Below are 15,381 nucleotides of genomic sequence, written 5' to 3'. Positions count from 1 at the left end.
TATAAACCGTCGGACTTCTCCGTACGCATACAGCCGGGTGGTGTGCCGTACAGACGGACAGCTGGAGAGCCAGAGGATCTTGCATTACACACTGGAGAAAGACAAACTCTGATGTGCTGGATAACAATGGTCCTTTTTATCATGCTTCTATAAATTAAGTTCTACCGGAAATATGCAAAACGGATCTCTGCTCATGGGAATGTTTTGAAAATGTTCATCATGGGCTAGGGATACAGCTCAACTGGTAGAGTGCTTGCCTAGAATACACAAAACTCAGGGTTCTATTCCCAGCACTTCATAAAAATGGGTGTGGTTGGTGAATGCCTGCAATGCCAGGACACGGGGAGGCAAGAAGGTTAAGGTTTCTTTGCTGCATAGTGAGTTCAACACCAGCCTGGGATGCTACATGAGAAAAAAGAAAGGGGGGTGGTGAGAAAGTGAGAGAGAGAAGGGGAGGGGGAGGCAGGCAGGCAGGCAGGGGAGAGAGGGGAGGGAGAGAGAGAGAGAAAGAGAGAGAGAGAGAGAGAGAGAGAGAGAGAGAGAGAGACAGACAGACAGACAGACAGAGAGAGCACAGATGCTTGTTAGTATGCAAGTATAATTCTGTGTTTTGGGGGTGCGACCGGGGATGACTCACAGAATATGAGACCTGGGAAGAGTGTTGAATGTCATCCTCATTTACTGGCAAATGACTGAGGCTAGTTCTCAGCTAAAGTAAACTCTAGAAAAAGTCTAGTGCCCCTCCCCGCCCCCCCCCCCAACCCATTCAGGGTTGCTCTGAGGAGTCAGGTATTTACTGAGCATCTCCTGTGTTACTGAGCTTAGCCTCGGGATGGCGCCGTGGAGTACCATGTTCCCTGTACCGCAGGTACCAACTGGAAACTCCTTTGAGTCTTTCTAGGTGGGAGGAGGCTGGACATCAAACCCTTCCTCTTTCCACACTTTCTATTCTGTCTCCCAAGGAAAACGGCAAACACCCCCCTCCCACGCGCGCGTGCGCGTGCACACACACACACACACACACACACACACACACACACACACAGATGGAGAGAGAGAACCAGTCTTGAGATCTGAAGACCCCCAGACCAAGGAATGCACTCACAGGCTCTGCAAAGGCGTTGTCCCAGAGGACAGTGGCTGTGGCATTGTTGTCCTGGCTGCCGTGGACAATCACCACCACGGGGAGCGACAAGGTCTGGAACAGAGAAGGGTTGAGCACGCGGGCCACTTTCGTCCCCTTCTGTCTGGTTTCAAGGTTCAGAGCTATACTTGAAGAACTGGAAAGGTGTTGGCGACAGCTGGGACCTAAGCTTCAAAGGCTAAGATATTTAATAAGATATTTAATCTATCCACCTATCTCTCTGATTCGCTAACTAGCTAGCTAGCTAGCTAATTTCTTCCTTCTTGGGAAAAGATCTCACTTTGTATCCTAGGCTGACCTTCAAATCAATGTACAGCCCAGGTGGGCTTTAACTCAATTTTTTTTTTGAGACAAAAGTTTATGTAGCATACACTAACTTCAAGTTCCTTATGAAGTGGAGGCTGGCCTTGAACTCCTAATCTCCTGCCTTTCCTTCCGACTCTTCAAGTGCTAGAATCACAGGCTAAACTGCTTCCACGCTCAGCTTTGATTTCAAACTCTTTCTGTTGTTGTTTTTTAGTTTTTTGAGACAGGGTTTCTCTGTGTAGCCCTGACTGTCCTAGAACTCACTCTGTAGACCAGACTGGCCTTGAACTCACAGAGATCCGTCTGCCTCTGCCACCACCCAGCTTGATTTCAAACTCTTGATTCCTGCCTTAGCCTTCCAAAGGCTAGGCGTACATGTATGTACAACAGTCCCTAGCTGGATTGTAGGTATTTTATAGGTGAAGTTCTTAGATATTCTGAAGGATGGGACAACTTTCTCACGAGCACATTAAGGACAGGAGAGAAAACAGAAGAGGATAAGGAGCTATCTCTATACACCTGTAATCCCAGCTTTGGACACCGAGAAAGGGCTTCAAGCTCAAGGCTAGCCTGGGCTATATGGTAAGTTTTAGGCTAGTCTGAGCTATACAGTAAGACCATATTTCTAAAAGCAAACAAACAAAAACCTCAACCCACTAAACAAGCAAATATATAACCACACAACCACAAAACTCCAATCTATTCTTAAATTCACACTGAGTGGTCCCCCATGATTCAGCTTCACATCTTTCTAGCTATTTCAGTTTGTTATTGTTTGAGCCTAAAGTGGATTTGAGAAAATAATAGCTCTAAAGATAAGGGTGTCTCCATTTCCCACTTATCGTCAATACAAAGGAAGATACTATGTGGTCATAGTTCTTTTGGCATATAAACAGCATGCAAAGATACTGTATATATACCATACAAACACACACTGAACACTGCATATATACTGTATGCATACATACTGCACATATACAGCACACAAACACTGCACAAACATACTGCGTACTATATACACACCACGTATATAAATACAGCTGACATACACTGCACATATGGTACACATACTGTATACTTACTCTGTAAATATGCATGGACACTGTGGACATACACTATATGAAAACAGTGTATACAACTACACTCACACACACTCTACACACTCTACATTGTACATACGCACACTGCAGTATATACTGTGTATATACTATATATACTATATACACATGTACAATACACACATGTTGTACATATACATGGCATATACACATTACACACATACTGTATACATATTGTATAAACATGGACATGATATACATACTGTGCACATACTATATACATTTTATACACACATATGGTCTACATGCTATACATATGCATGATACCATGTACACACAGTGGATACACACTGTACACACATATATACAGGCTGACAGAGAGAAGACTTTACCTTGACTTGAAAGACCAGCTCATTCCCACCGACGCTGAACTGTGAGTCAAACAGGATTGTGAACTTCTCCTCCGTCACCGACTCCGCGCCGCGGCGATCAGACCTCTTGATTCGTTTTAGGGACTGCAAAGGAGAAGCAGGAGATGAAGAGGCCTAAGACACCAAGGGAGAGTCCGCTGTGCCTCTCGCAAGTCCTCACCATGTTTCTGAAGTGGGCGCTGAGGGTGCCTGTGGCCTGGTGATACTCCATGACACAGCAGTTGTTCAGGATCTCGCCGCTGTAATCACTGCATATTGGACAGAAAAGAAGCTGCAGATGCCATAGGCACTGAGAGCAAGCTGGAGCTGGGAAACAAAGGGGCCCTTAGGAGCAGCTGCCGCCCAGGGGAGCCTGGCGAGATCGACACAGGGCACAGAGGTGACCTTGAGCAACATGACCCTACCTAATGAAATGACACCACACACACACACACACACACACACACACACACACACACACACACCCCGCCCCTTGATAGTCATCTTCAGAAGAACAGAGGGAAAACAGGGATCAGACATTAAGGGAGAATTGTTATCTTCCATCCCAGGGGTCGAGGAGAGAGCCAAGGAGGGGACCCAGAAGCACACTCACTTGCGGGTGTTCTCGTTCTTGAGCAGGGACTTGGCCTGCTGCTCACTGATGATGGTTGCCTTCACCTGCGGCGGGTTCATGTGCACATTCAGCTTCCCACCCACCAGCAGGCGCACGGTGGCTGCGAACTTGGTCTGGGTCTTGAGGACCTGAGGAGGTTGCTTCTCGATGATGAATGTGCTGCAGGGGCACAAGTGACCAGACATTGACCAGGTGCTGGCTCAGGGGAGAGAGCTGGGAGGCCAGCTGGGAGGGGAGGGCCTGCCTGTGGGGCCTACTAGGAGAAGGCAGACAGGCAGAGGAGGAGGGGCCTGGCCTCTGTTCCTGGGGAGGGTGTGGGGGTTGGAGACAGGTGCGAGGGAGGCTGGACACCATGGTGCTTCCTGCAGTGTCCCCAGCACACACTGGGCCAGGACAGCCACAGCAGCAGAGCTACTGGAGCCGCAGGGGGTGGGGAAGGGTGGAGGAGGGCTGGGGCACAGCTCTGGGTCTGGACAGCTCCTGGGCCTCAGCATGCCCACCCCAGGAACTGATTCTCTGAGCATGGCCGGGAGGCAGCAGTCACCTGGTGACCAGGGCTGAGATGATGTCTGTGATGGTGGCATTGACCTCGGCTAGCATCTCCTCCACGGGGCCTGGGATGGGCAGTTGCTGGCAGAGGTGCTCGGCCCTGCGGATCTGCTGCCGGTTCTGCCAGATGAGCTCGGCCAGCTTCTCACACCTGCAAGGAGCCCAGGGCCCTCAGAGGGACAGTGGCTACTGTTCCAGCACAGGCCAGGGGAAGAGGCCACACCCCCAGCCAAGGTGCTGGCATTGGCCACCACTACCCTGCAAGGCACAGAACAGAGTCCCATTTTCCAAAAGCAGAGGACAGACAGGGTGGCCCCAACTTGGAACCAACCAGCTCACAAGTAGCCCTGTCCATTCCAAGGCACCACTATCCCTTCGGGGAGGTGGCACGGGACTGAGGAGCCAAGTCCCATCAGGAGCCAAGACATTGATAAAGTGAGAACTGTCACAGTCTGGGAATCTGCTGCTCAGGCCAACACAGGGGCAGAGGAGGCAGCCGGCGCCATTGCCCACGCCCCTGCCCACCCTGCCCACCTCTCACCCTCACCAGGTCTGCAGGACGTCCAGGCTGCCCTCGGGGGGACCCCCGTTCCCGGCCAGCTGCTGCCGCCGCTTCCACTGGATCAGCTCATCGTCCAGGATGATGGTCTGCTGTTTCCGAAGCAGCTGCAGAGTCTTCTGGTGCTTTTCAGCCAGCTCCTGCGGGAGGGGCACAGCGGCCTTCTGGGTCCTGGGGAGCAGCCTGCAGGCTCTGGCCTAGGACCCAGGGCTTGGCCCTCCCCTCCCCACCTGCTCCACCTCACATGTACCCCAGGAAAGAGGGGGCCTGTTCTCATCTTGGCTCCGTCCACTAGCTGGTGCCCCGAATCTCAGGTGACAGAGCTCCCTCCCAGGGGCAGAGGGACACAGGACCCACTAACCACACGGTACTGCTGCAGTGTCTGTGCCTCTCGTTGCAGCCAGGCCTCCAGGGACACTTGCTTCTGCTGGAGGGCTGTCTCCCGGCTCATGCGCTCCTGGGGGTTCAGCTGGGCCAGCTGGGCAAACTGAGCTGGAGGAGGGGACAGGACACCCACCACCATCATCTCTTGTGTCCAGGGGGAAGTCTGGAGGATCTCCCACGTTCAGGGTCAGACACTCCCATTGACAGCAAGTCAGGGTTCCAATTAAGCAGGGGTGTCTCACGATGAAGGGGCTCTCTCAGAGACAGTCTCTAGTCTCTGATCAGGGGTCTCCTGATATAGCCTCTCTTGGGCTGGGAATAGGTGCTTGATAGGGAAGCCAGTTGTTGGTAGTGCTTGCCTCCCGTTCACCACACAGAGGGCATCCTACAGGGCATCAGGGTTGATGTTAGACGGTGTGTACAAGTAACCCTGTGATTTACCAGCTGTGTGAACCTGGGCCAATTTTTTTTTCTTTCCTGTGCCTCAGTCTCCCATCTATACAGGGAGAAGCCGACCACAGCTCAAGGGGCTGCTGTGGAGACTAAGGCTCCCATGCCTCTTTTGATGTATGCTGGGGGTCAAACCCAGGACTTGGTGAATGCTAGGTGAGCACTCTCCCAACTGAGCCACATCCTCACCTTTCAATACATATGGACAGACCCTGAGACACAAGCAGGACACGGAGTCATGTGAGGAGGATTTGTCCTCAGCAGCTCTGCTCCATCCATGTCCAGGCTGGAACTACCTGTCCATGACCACTTCCTTGTTCCTCACGCCCCATCCAGAAAAAGACCCAGAGTGTCGGCATTATTGTTCCCTCCAGTGACCCTTGAGCAGCCCAGCATCCTTACGCAGGTCTTGCCAAGAATGTGTGCACACTGGCAGGTCTCATTCGAGTTTGTGGCTAGCCTCTGAGAACATGTCACACTGACCTTGTCCTTGCCCCAGGGACACACAAGCTGGGACAGACAAAAGCAACGTGAGCCAGCCAGGACAAGCCCACAACCATAATTTATGGTGGCCTCAGGGTACAGAACTAAAAGACATGGTTCTTTCTCAATGATTTATGATCCTGGAAGCCTGGGAGTCAGGAAATAATGGCAAAACAGTGATGTGCTGTGGTCTAGACACATGCCCTCGGAAGACACAGGCTATGTGCCTGGCGGCATGGGGACAAAAGTCTTCTGAGGTTCTTCCTTTCCAAAATTGTTCTTAGGTTTATTTTATGTATATGGATATTTTGTCTATATAAATGTCTGTCTTCCATGTGCATGCCTGGTGCCCACAGAGGTCAGAAGGGGGTATTGGATCCCTTGGAAGTGGAATTACAGTTCTGAGCCACCAAGTGGATTCTGGGAATCAAACCCAGGTCCTCTGCAAGAGCAGTCAGCGCTGTTAATCACCTGAGCCATGACTCCAGCCCCCTCTGAGAGTCTGAAACATACATGCAGGCACGGAGAGGAAAGTGTTAACGCTCCCTGCAGTGTCAGGAAGAAGTGTTGGTGAGAGGCTTCTCAGTTCTGTGTGTCCCAGAACAAAGGCTAGAGGACACTGTCCGCCAGGCACACAGGGGCACAGGAAGGCCCTTCTGAAGAACCGCACACAACACTAAATGGTGGGAACCACAAACAGAACTCCTTCAGTGCTGGGAGGGAAGCCAGGGCCCCACACATGCTATGCAAGCACTCTATCACTGAGCTACACCCTGAGCCCCTAAATAGGGTGCACACCCATTTATCACTTCAGCAAGGCTGCATGTATAAATGCTTATCCTGTACAATGTATTATGCCCTGTATATGCTATTTATTAAACTATGAATGCCTTCTTAAAAGGAAAGCTCTTCTCCAGTACAGGAAGCCTGAGTGAGACCGCCACATCTCCCTGTCAGGTGCCCCGTGCTCTCCCTCCACTAGCCTCATCCTTCCAGTTCCTTCTCTAGTGTGAACGGTCCCATTTCACTTGGACACAGGCGAGGCTCAGAATGGAACCGGGTTTGCTTTCTGTTTCCTCGGAGCGGCCTCACCTTGGATGCGCAGGCTCTCCTGATACTGGATGATGAAGTACTCCTGGGTCTGCTGCAGCTTCTTCAGCTCGTTCTCCGTGTCCTGCGTGATCAGGCGCAGCTCCTCAAACGTCTGGTTGATCTGAAGGTGCTTCTGGGACATGGCGTCAGCAAGACTTCCAGCTGGAGAGCTCCCCTGGGGACAGAAGGGGAGATTCAGGGTGGGCGGAAGCCTTCAGTCTTACTCCTTAGGTGAAGCTAAGATCCCAAAAGTTAAATTGGAGGTCAGAAGAAATCACAAATGCCACGTGCGAGATTTGGGATAGAACAGAAAGTGTGGGGAGAGAGGTGACCCACAGGATTCCTTCATGGTAAAAACTCTTGGCTTCAGCTCTGGCCTCCACCAGAGTATCCCATACAGAATGCATGCGACTCTGTGAGAGACTAGAACACCACACGTCCCAGGGTCACCCGGGTCTTCCTACTGATTATTATGAGCCCTGCTTCCATATGCATTCATTGACCCGATGCCATGACTGTGGCTAAGTTGGGGCGCATTGGAAGTACATGGTCTGTGTCGATTTCAGGACCTGCTGGTGATAAAGTCATTGGCTTCCACCACAGATGAAGCCTCACCTCTCAAAGGTATCCTGAAGCCCTCCGATGAAGCTATGGGGGTTGGGGGGCATTTCTCCTAATGAATCTCACTTGAATGTGAGCATACTTCAAACACAAAACTGATTTGCTTGGGGTTCAATTATTTTGCACAGGTTCACCTTGCTTTACAGCTGTATCCTTACTGAAGTTATAAACTTAAGATCAGCTCCCTAAAGAAGCACTAGTGCATATTGGGCCAACTCGACAAAGTGGGGTCCAAAGGGGGATGGATCGAGAAGGGCTCCCCAGCTCCCACACCTATGGGCACTCACATTGTTGGCCTCCCGGACCAGCCTCTGTTCATTGTACAGAATGTGCCGGATGCAGCGGACCAGCTCCATGGGGCAGCGGTCATAGGTGTTCTGAAAGGAGACAACAGCAGACATCACTTTGGTCCGCTCTGCTATGGGTTAACCCGACTCAGGACACGGAGCACTCAAGATGGAGATGTGGTCATGGTGGAGACATGAGTTCCTCCCATATGGGCAGGAGTGAGAAAAAGACATCATGGAAAATGCAATTACAGTAAAAAGGTAAGGTTGTTTTTGTGTTCTGAATCTTAATGCCTAAAGCACTAGAGCAACATTCTTGGAAATGGGCAAGTTTTTAAAGGCCACAGCAGACAAGATACAGGACATTGACATTTTCTGTCAGTTATAATCAGAATTACTACCACAATGAGGGGAAGATAAGTACCTTCTTTCTCTGGATGGGGGATCCCAGGAGGATACAACATCAGTTATTTAGAGTTTGAGACCAGCTTAGACAACATGGTGAGACCTAGCTCATACTGCTCTTACAGAAGACCAGAGTTCAATTCCCAGCACCCATGTCAGGCGGCTCACAATCACCTGTAACTCCAACTCCAGAAGACCTGACGCCCTCTTCTGGCCTCTGAGGGCACCTGCACACATATGCACACACACACACACATATGTACACACACACACACACACACACACACAAATTTAAAAATATTTAAAGTAAGGAAAGGAGATAAGTGATTTTTTAAAATGTTAATGTCAAAGCCAAAATAAGGTTGTGATATGTTTTTAGGTTAAAAAACAGTAAAAGGTGGGCAGAATGGCTGGAATAAGAGGGTTGCTTCAAGTTTAAGACTAGCATGGGCTATCCCAAAAACAAACAAAGAAGTCACAAAACTGAAACCAAACCAAATAAAACATTAAAACATTAAACATTTATATATAAAAACTAGATATAGTATGTGAACCTGGACTGGAGAGTGGAAAATACCTCAAAGACATTTCTGAGTCAGCTGAAAAAATGGATATAGAGACAGAATATTAAGTAGAAGTCTGTGTGGATGGTAAACACACTAAAGTTGATAACTGCATGATGGCCGTGTAAGGGAAGGTTCGTGTTCTTAGAACACGCACACTGAAATACTCAGGGGAGGGATATAATGCATGCAACTTACTCACAATCTAAAATAGTGTGTGTGGGGGGAGGGGAAGAGAGGGAGAGAGAAACGTGAGAGATGGTAAAGCAAGTGTTGGTAACAGGTGCATCTGAGCACATGCAGGGGCTCTGCACTGTTACTGCGACTTTCTGTAGGTTCAAAATTATTTTTAAATAAAACGTTAAGGGAGGGAGTAAAAGTCATGGCTGGGAGTGGTGCACACCTGTAGCCCACACTGAGGCTGGAGTGGTGCACACCTGTAACCCTCATAGCTGGGAGTGGTGCACACCTGTAACCCTCATGGCGGGGAGTGGTGCACACATGTAGCCCACACTGAGGCTGGAGTAGTGCACACCTGTAGCCCACACTGAGGCTGGACTGGGGCTGATGCAGGAGCTTTTTGCCTTTTTAAAAAATATTTTATTTTCTCTTTTTACTTACGTATATCTGTATGTCACATGTGGGTGGGTGCATGACCTTCTGTAGAGGTCAGAAGAGGGTAAACAAGTTCTTGGAGCTGGAGTTGCAGGTAATTGTGAGTCCCCTGATGTGGGTGCTGAGAACTGAACTCGGGTCTTCTGGAATAGCACTATGATGACTGGTTTTGTGTCAACTTGGCACTAGTTGGAGTCATCAGAGAGGAGGGAGCCTCAATTTAGAAAATGCCGCCATAGGCTTGGGCTGCAGGCAAGCCCGCAGGACATTTTTTAAATCAGTGATTGATGGCGGAGGGCCCAGCCCAGGATAGGTGGGGCCACCCTGGCTGGTGGTCCTGGGAGCTATAAGAAAGCAGGCTGAGCAAGCCAGGGGGAGCAAGTCAGTAAGCAGCACCCCTCCATGGCCCCTGCATCAGTTCCTGCCTCCAGGTTCCTGCCCTGCTTGGTTCCTGTCCTGACTTCCTCCGATGGCGAACAGTGATGTGGAAGTGTAAGCCAAATAAACCCTTCCCTCCCCAAGCTGCTTTTGCTCATGGTACTTCGTCACAGAGATAACCCTAAAGCAGGCAGGAAGCGCTCTTCACCACAGAACCAGCTCTCCAGCCCCACAGTGAGACTTCTGTCTCAGAAGGGAACAGCCATGACCACAGGACCACACGCAGGGAACACATAATTCTACAGTGCTGGGCTGACGATTGGGACACACGTGTATACAGAAGATGAAAGGAAGGGAGATGTCCTCAAAGGGACGGAGCCTAAGTGTGGTCAGCACTCACACCCACCTGGAGCTGCGTGGCATAGTGCCCCAGCTTGATCTTCAGCAAAAACCCATCTTCCCCCACCTGGTGCTCTGCCTTCTTCTGAAGCTCCTGCACCAGGCCCTCCAGGAGCTGGGTGGCCTTAATGTTCTCCTGTGGATTATCAAGATCTATTGAGTCCCTAGGGGAAAAAAATTACACAATCTGTATACGTACATGCACAGGAGCCTGTACACATGCAGTCTCTACATACTACATTAGTTTTGTGGGGTTTTGTTTTTGTTTTTGTTTTTGTTTTTGTTTTTTTGAGACAGAGTTCTAACACTAAACCACAGACTGGCCAGGAATTCAAAATTATCCTACTTCAACCTCCTGAGTGCTGGGACTATAGGTGTGAGCCATCATATGAGCCCGAAATATGATTTCTTCTTAATACTCATATGTGTTAAACATCCCAGTAACTGGGTGGTGGGGGCACATGTCTGTAATCCCAGGACTTGGGAGGCAGAGGCAGGCAGATCTCTGTGAATTTGAGGTAAGCCGGGTCTGTAGAGTGAGTTCCAGGACAGCCAGAGCTGTTAAACTTTGTCTTGAAAAACTAAAACAAAACAAAAAACAAACAATCCAAAAACCAAAAAACTTAAAAAGAAAGGAAACATCCCGGTACCCACTAACTAAATGTCTACATTGCTCTGTTCTAATTACTATAGCTGAACTGTACATTTCTTCTTTTAAATACAAAAATAACAGTCTCCCCCCCCCCCCATTCCCTTTACCGGCCGATTCTGGTAACTTGCCTCCTAGAACAAAGTAGAAAGCTTTCTTTCTGCACTCTGAAGGGAATAAGGGGGTCTGCTAACTTCCAGTTTATAGTCCCAGCTCCAGGGTGTAAGGGGCACAAGGTCAAGACTGTTCTGCCTGTCCTTTCCAGTCTCCTGGTTCCAGGCCCCTAATCACTGCCCTTTGTAAGGAACCCTGGAAAGGAGGCATCAAGGCAAAAGAGCCTACAAGTATTCACACCCAGGAGAAATCTCTGTCATCGCTGCACATGTGGGGCTTGGCTGCTCTGGCACAGGCGAGAAGCCAGCCCACGGACCTGCTGTCATTCAGAGCTATTCAACTGGTGACAGGGGTTGGGTCCACTTCCTCCTTATCTTTTTTTTTTTTTTTTTTTTTTTTTTGTTGTTGTTGTTCTTTAAAAATTTTTGTCTACAAGTTAGGCAACAATTGCTACTGGGCAATACTTAAGTGACTTAGCACGCTGAGAAACCAAACAGCTGTCCTGCTGAAATAGTATCTGATTGCTGCTGACCAGGTCCAGAGCCAGGGAAGAGAGCCAGCAGAAGCTAAAAGACGGCCACCCGCAAATCCCTGCAGTTGATGAGTGGCAGACAGAGCTGTGCAAGGCCGCACTAACGCCCTGAGACTGTCCTCAGAGACCACCCGACCTGTGTCTGGAGGAGGCAGGGGCCAAAGCCACGTTTTCCATGTGTATGCTCTACGTATTGAATAAAATACGTAGTAAAGGAGAGTCCAGAAGGGCTGAAGGGACAGCCTTGCACCTCTGTTCTGGCTGGGAGCCCAGGATCCAGTCTCTGAGCAGATCTCGGCAGTCTGGCCCTTAGTGTGAACTCAACTGTGACTTATGGCAAGAAATGTCACGACAGCTTCAATATGAAGAGCTGGAGACTCTTCATTGATATCTTTCTTTTCTTTTCCTTTTTAAAAAAAAAAACAAAAACAAAAACAAAAACAAAAAAAAACCTCAAGACAGGGTTTCTCTGTGTAGCACTTGGCTGTCCTGGAACTCACTCTGTAGACCAGGCTGGCCTTGAACTCACAGAGATCCGCCCGCCTCTGCCTCCTGAGTGCTGGGACTAAGGCGTGCGCTACCACCACCTGGACCATATTTTTATTTTCTTATGAAAAACAAAATTATCTAAAATCCAAGTTTTCCTTAATATCAACGCAAATCTTTCAAAGCTTATTCAGTAAGAAGACTACCCAGGAGATCTGCTAGATGAGAACCTATTCGCCTAGGACTGCCATGAATTCCTGGGCTGGAGTAATTCTCCTGCCTCAGTCTCCCAAGTATCTGGAATTACAGACATGCACCATTGTGCTCAAATAAACGAAAGCCTTGTTTTCTTTTCTTGTGGTGATAGGCTAGGTCCTCGTGTTTGCTGGACAAATGCTCTACCATTGACCTACATCCCAACTCCAGCCTCTAAATGAGATTTTAAATAAACAGAAACTTCCTACTCATGTTTTCCTAAATCCCCCAAATCATTAAAACAGAAAAAAAAATGAAAAGGAAAAACACTAACCCAGGTGTGTTTGATGTTCTCATATTTAGCCAGGTTTTCCCTCCTCTTAATTACATGAAGCTTGGGTTGTTGTTGTTTTTTTTTTTAATTGCCTAGAAAATTGCCTTCCTTCAGCACTCTGCTTCTGAACAGAACCTGCTAACAAGCTGTTGCAATCACTCTAAGACAGTATCACCGGTGGGTATGAAGTCTTCTCTCAACAGCACCAGGACTAGCGTCTTCTGGGAGCAGTCAAGGAGAAGCTCCCCACCCTGGTAAAAGCCCCGCTAGTCTAACCGACATGTCAGACTGACAGACTGGGACTGACCAGCAAGCTCCCTGCCCTGAGCACTGCCGGGCAGAGCTGGCTGCTGGTGTTCAGTGTCATCCTGAAGGCATTGCAGGGTTGAGGGGCAGCTCAGCGGGAGACAGCGCGTCTTGTGTGTGGAGAGCTTTGCTCCAACACTGCAAATCAGATGCGCTGTCACTGGACTATGGGACGCCTACCTAACAAGCCTAAAACTCAAGTATGTAATTCATAATTTGGGAAGTAAAGATAAAAATGTTGGCTAAGTCAACACTGAAACACAATCATTGTTAGTATTTAAAAAACAAACAAACAAACAAACAAAAAAAAACTGGCCGGGTGGTTGGTGGCACACACCTTTAATTCAGCACTTGGGAGGCAGAGGCAGGCGGATCTCTGTGAGTTCGAGGCCAGCCTGGACTAAGAGTGAGTTCCAGGAAAGGCGCAAAGCTACAGAGAAACCCTGTCTCGAAAAACAAAAAACAAAACAACAACTCTGTGTGTGTGTGTGTGTGTGTGTGTGTGTGTGTAAGACAACATGCATGCCACAGAATAGTAAAAAGGTCAGAGAACAACTTTCAGGGGTCAGTTTTCTACCAGATGGGTTCTGAGGATGAAATTCAGGACACCAGGCTTGGTGGGCAAGTTCCTTTACTCGCTGAGCCATCTCGCCCCAATGTTAGTATTTTAGAATATTTTTGTCTGTATATGTACATATAAATTAAAAACCTGAATGTTTCAAGCCAGGTGTGGTGGCGCACGCCTTTAATCCCAGCATTCAGGAGGCAGGGGCAGGTGGATCTCAGTGAGTTCGAATCAGAGCCTGCGCTACAGAGTGAGTCTCAGGACAGCCAGAGCTCCATAGTGAGACCCTGTCTCAGAAAAACAATCAACAGAGAGCCATGAATGTTTTGATTGTTAAGTTAATATATTAAATATCTTGCTTATGAGATATAAATTTCAACATGTGGGAAGCACAGGCAGGCTGATCTTGAGTCTAAGACTAGCTGGTCTACACAATGAATATAATGAATGCAGGACACCTAGAACTACACAGTGAAAACTTACCTTGAAAAAAAAAAGCCAGGCATGGTGCACATCTTTAGTCCCAGCACTTGGGATGTAGAGGCAGGTGGATCTCTGAGAGTTCAGGGCCAGCCTGGTCTACATAATGAGTTCCAAAAACAGCTGAGGTTTCATAGAGGGACCTTGTCTCTACCTCCCTGCCCCCTCCCCCCCCAAAAAAAAGCAAGTTCAGGGGCTGAAGAGATGACTGTGTGCTTAAGGGGCTTCTTGCTTTTCCAGAGGACCTGAGTTCAGATCCCAGCATCCACACCGGATGGCTCACAATCATCTGTAACTCCAGGTTATCTCAGATCTGACTGTCTTCTGGCTCTACAGGTACCTCCCCTCAAGTGTACATACCCACATATAGATGCATACATATACACATAATTAAAAAAACAACAAATATTAAAATTCCAAAAGTTATTTTATCTTCCCAAACCTAAAAGAAGGCTAAACACCCTTTCCTGAATTACATAAACAGTTTCCAAACAGTTTTTCTTAGAGACGGGGCCTAAGGGCTGAACCCAGAACCTCAAGCATGCACTCTACCACTGAGCTACACACCCAATCCAGTACACGAAGCTTTTTAAATTTTTTAAAAAGATAGGGACAGGATCTCTCTTTGCAATTCAGGCTGGCCTGAAATTTGCCATCTTTCAGCCTCAGCCTTCAAGGTGTTAGGATCAAGGGGGTTACAGGTGTGGACCACTAGGCCGGTGTCACACATAGCTTTTAAAGTCTCAGTTATAACATTTTTTATTTTTCTAATCAAAATTCAGTATCCTTGTGCTTCCCAAAACATGATGTAGAAACGTTGTTCACCTACCAGGCTTGGCTTTCAATCCACTGGGATAAATAGTGCCGCACCTCGATGGGGAAATGCTGGCCATACAGGGCCTGCATCTGGTGAAGAGCATCGCCCTGGAGCTGCTGAGCTTGTATCCACATTGCCATGGTTCACAACCTGGTAAACAAAGACCTTGATTTGTTGGTTTCTAGCACCCCTTCCCCATTCAAAGCCACTGGAGTAAACATAAACAGAGTTTAAAAGTGAATGTTCTTCCTCTTTTGGTACACTAAACGTCAATTCTTTAAAATTTTCTTCTTTATTATTGTGTGTGACATGTGTGGATGCACATGAGCCACGGTGAATGTGTAGATGTCAGAGGACAACTCTGTGGAGATGGTTCTCTCCTTCCACCTTTATGTGGGTTCTGGAGATCAAACTTGGGGTGTCAGGTTGCTCAGCAACTGCCATTCCCCACTGAACCATCTCATTGCCCAGGATCAATATTCTATGACTTTGAGCTTTATAATGTTTTTAAAATGCAGCCACCAGCATAGTCCTGGCTGTCCTGGATCCCACTCTGTAGACCAGGC

The 15,381-nt window shown here is 48.4% G+C and overlaps 1 protein-coding gene across 1 annotated transcript; it reads right to left on the bottom strand.

Annotated features, from left to right (window-relative positions):
* Positions 1 to 1,081: 1,081 nt before the first annotated feature.
* Positions 1,082 to 14,965, bottom strand: LOC118576142 (signal transducer and activator of transcription 5B; the record flags this gene model as incomplete). Its single annotated transcript, XM_036176510.1, has 11 exons — positions 14,828 to 14,965; positions 10,345 to 10,501; positions 7,978 to 8,067; positions 7,070 to 7,244; positions 5,022 to 5,152; positions 4,649 to 4,800; positions 4,097 to 4,252; positions 3,532 to 3,711; positions 3,100 to 3,187; positions 2,901 to 3,023; positions 1,082 to 1,198 (listed from the first exon to the last, which is right to left on the bottom strand). Coding segments are annotated over exons 1-11 (1,497 nt in total), but the record flags the coding sequence as incomplete, so codon positions are not given.
* Positions 14,966 to 15,381: the final 416 nt, after the last annotated feature.

This window comes from Onychomys torridus, unplaced genomic scaffold (genome assembly GCF_903995425.1).
Source record: "Onychomys torridus unplaced genomic scaffold, mOncTor1.1, whole genome shotgun sequence".
NCBI classification, from domain to species: Eukaryota; Metazoa; Chordata; class Mammalia; order Rodentia; family Cricetidae; genus Onychomys; species Onychomys torridus.
The sequence above is the reverse complement of the archived record's forward strand: the minus strand, read 5'-3'. Positions and strand labels throughout refer to the sequence as shown.